This window comes from Musca vetustissima, unplaced genomic scaffold (genome assembly GCF_032173495.1).
Source record: "Musca vetustissima isolate MV318-11 ecotype Yass unplaced genomic scaffold, APGP_CSIRO_Mvet_v1 utg13423, whole genome shotgun sequence".
Classification (NCBI taxonomy): Eukaryota; Metazoa; Arthropoda; class Insecta; order Diptera; family Muscidae; genus Musca; species Musca vetustissima.
The window spans coordinates 199,254-202,417 of NW_026878581.1; the positions used below are offsets into that span (position 1 = coordinate 199,254).

The following is a 3,164-nucleotide window of genomic DNA, read 5'->3' on the forward strand; positions in this document are numbered from 1 at the left end:
AAAGTTCTACCGGCTAGCGATCTTAAAACCGTGTTTATGCTCTTGACCCTATCGAAAAAGCTGTGACATGCGCTGAATGTGACCCCTAGAACCATGGTGTAACTAGTGTTCATAATTGTGGACCCATCGAGGTGCACAGTCAGAGGTCGCATATCCGCTGTTCATGTGGTTAATAGTCGATTTAGTGGTTGATATTTCCAAGTTCCTCGTCTAGAAAAACTCTGCTATATAGTTCAGTCTCTCGCACATGCAATTAATTTCTGACCCAGACGCCATGATCGTACAATCATCCGCGTACAAATTAAATTTAGGCCGTCCGATGGAGGTGGAGTTTCAGAGAGGTTAAACTCCTTGGGGAAATCATTATATAACTTTAAGGGCCTTCCACTTCCACGCATAAAATTTGCGATCCAATTTTATAAATCTGGCTGGAGTTGTTCGACGTCCTCGAATAGGTTCTCATGATTGGCGCTATCATGTGCCTTCGATGAATCAAGCGCCTATATAAGAGTCCTTTTAAACGGTCTATTATGTTTGAGCTTTTCCGTCAAATATGGTCGTGCCAAGCAGTTGTGCTATAATAGGTTTGGCTTGTAAGATTCTCCTTTGCTGACATCATTGCTTGGCTTCAGTATGGGACCACCCTGGCCATTTTTCAGACGTTAGGATAGGATAGCTAACGACAAACAAACTACTTCGATTAGGTAATCTACTCCTGGCTCATCTTCCCGCTTCAACAGCATCATAGAAATTTTATCTGTACCAAGCGCCTTGGATCTTTTTGCTCTTTACAATATCCGCCAACGTAAATTGTGGTGGTCCTGGAATCTAAAGAAATCCTATACGGCGTTATACTCTTCTCTTCGCCCTGTTGAGGTGCTCTGGAAATTTCCAGCTAAAATAACACGTGCACCACAAAAATAATCATGGGGCTTTATGCATTCTATAGGCGGAATACCGTTTTGGGGACTTCCTTTAAAAAATACGCCGCTCTTAAAGCTTTGATAGTATGACCCTTTGATGATTATCTATAGACAAATTTCATAAGGATTTCTAAAAATAGAAGTCCTTATGATGATCTGTAGGCAAACTACATATTATCATAAGGACTTCTACTTATACTCAATTAGCAGAAGACTTTCTCGGGGTTTCTAAAGATAGGCGAACTTCATCTGATTTTATGTAGAAAAAAAATATTCATATCTTCTGTACACAGACATTTTTTAGGTATTTTAAAGACGAACGACCATCTGCAGCTCTTCTATAGAGAGACGACCTTCTTTATGGCGTCCGCAGGCAGAAGACCTGTTTCAGGTTATTGTAACGTAATTCTAAAGAAATAACAAGTTTCCAAATGTCTGATATAGCGAAAGTATTTTTTTGAAGTTTTCCATATAGAGGCGACATTCCTAAAATTTTTTATTCAGGCTTTTCCAAGAAAATGTGTTATTTTTGGTAGTAAAAAAATTCTAATTTTTTGGATATTAATTATCGGATGTTTAAAAAGAGACGATATACCGTTAGTAATGAAAGAACATTTCACACAAAGGGGAATCACATCCTCTACATGACATTTTGCATAACCAGATTGCAATTGCCCAGTAAACAATTTTTGCCGAATTCGGTCCGATTTCTGTCAGAATCTCTGAAAAAATGTCCGATTCTGATTCCGAATTCCTTCCGATTTCGGTACGAAAGTTGTATGGACGTGGTCACCGAATTCGGAAAGATTTTCTGAAAAAAATCTGAAAAAATATTAGATTTTCTGAACGAATTCGGTCCGAATTCGGTGAAAAAATAGGAGAAAAAATTAGATTTTCGGAAAAGATTCGGAGGACAACTCCGAATTTCTGAAAGAAATCGGGCAGAATTCGAAAGAAAATTCGGAATAAAAATCAGATTTTCTGAAAAAAAACGCTCAGAATTCGGGAGAAAGTTCCGATTTTCTGAAAGAAATCGTTCAGAATTCGGAAGAAATATCGAAAAAATCGTCACACCAATTAAAAATGAAAAAAAAACACATATTTATTTAAAAAACAAACAATTTATTATTATTTATATTATTTATATTTATTAGTTGAACAGATAACAGATAATTCAATTATTTGTTGTTATTATATACATATATAATTTTTGTAATTCAATGTATCTTTTTAAAATAAAAATAAAATTAATTCAGTCTTTCAATAATTTGTGTCGTGTACAGTGACCAAAAAAAAAAATCCGTACACCCCTAGTATTTTTTTGGAGTTTATTTTCAAATATTAGAAGTGTACAATTAATTTTTTGAGTCCCTGTATAATAAAAACAATATAATACACAGGACTATTTAAATTTTTTACGATTCAGATTTTTCCGATTCAGATTTGTCCGATTGAGATTTTTTCGATTCTGCTTTTCTTTTTCGTTTGTTTTGGCGGTCTTTAGCCGAATTAAAGAAATTCTTAATATGAAATTCTATCGTACTTGCAGCAGTGCCCGGGATATGATCTATTGCTGTATCTATATAACAATTAAAGTACATACATATGTACATGTAATCTAACTTATCCATAATCTTAAATAGCGAATACAAACCTCTTATAAGCTTGATGTAATGCATATCTTTTACAGGTATATTTCTGTTGGCACTATTCCATGAAAATCGTGTGATAATTTCGTCCGTCTGGAAAACTAGTTTTAGATTTTCTTGAACAAATTTCCTTATATCGTCATGGGGTTGTGCTTTTATACGTTGAATCTGTAGATAAATATTGATTTGAGTACATACCTATTAAAGAAATGTGGGTTAGAAACTTACCAGTTTGTTTTTCAGTTCGCAATTATCCTTCAGTCTTCTTTCGAAGTCTAATACTTCTTCAGGGGAGCATAGTTGTTCAACGGAAAATACTGATCCTTTCATTTGTACTGCTTTCATGGCGTTTTCTACAGTCATTTTTTTTTATAATTTTTTCTTACCTGTAATAAACAATTTTGTTTGTTTTTTAATTTTAAACACCTTCTGGAAATTTTTAATTCACTTTTTGAACACTTCTTGTAAACACTTTAATTCAAATATACCGAAGCACGTTTCTCTTTCAACTGCTAAACAAGAACTAAAAATAAAAAGCAGTGCACACAGAAAACCGGTATGTAGTTGTTTTTGCAATTTTTTTCCATCATAT

General features: G+C 34.2%; 1 protein-coding gene across 2 annotated transcripts; it reads right to left on the reverse strand.

The window, feature by feature from the left end:
* Positions 1-1,908: 1,908 nt before the first annotated feature.
* Positions 1,909-2,930, reverse strand: LOC133323351 (uncharacterized). 2 transcript variants are annotated; one of them, XM_061532292.1, is made up of 3 exons: positions 2,801-2,930; positions 2,578-2,740; positions 1,909-2,502 (listed from the first exon to the last, which is right to left on the reverse strand). In XM_061532292.1, exons 1-3 carry the CDS (start codon positions 2,915-2,917, stop codon positions 2,339-2,341), a joined length of 444 nt encoding a protein of 147 aa, XP_061388276.1. In that variant the 5' UTR covers positions 2,918-2,930; the 3' UTR covers positions 1,909-2,338. The 2 variants fall into 2 exon arrangements, with proteins under 2 accessions (XP_061388276.1, XP_061388275.1); XM_061532291.1 differs by having other exon boundaries at positions 1,909-2,740.
* Between the last annotated feature and the right edge of the window lie 234 nt (positions 2,931-3,164).

What these genes read in the sequence shown, in the direction of transcription:
- LOC133323351 (XM_061532291.1), bottom strand. Translation starts at nt 2,917, where the DNA reads ATGAAAGCAGTACAAATGAAAGGATCAGTATTTTCCGTTGAACAACTA. An exon ending in GCGAACTGAAAAACAAACTG is followed by an intron (nt 2,741 to 2,800) that starts GTAAGTTTCTAA and finishes ATTTATCTACAG; the next exon opens with ATTCAACGTATAAAAGCACA.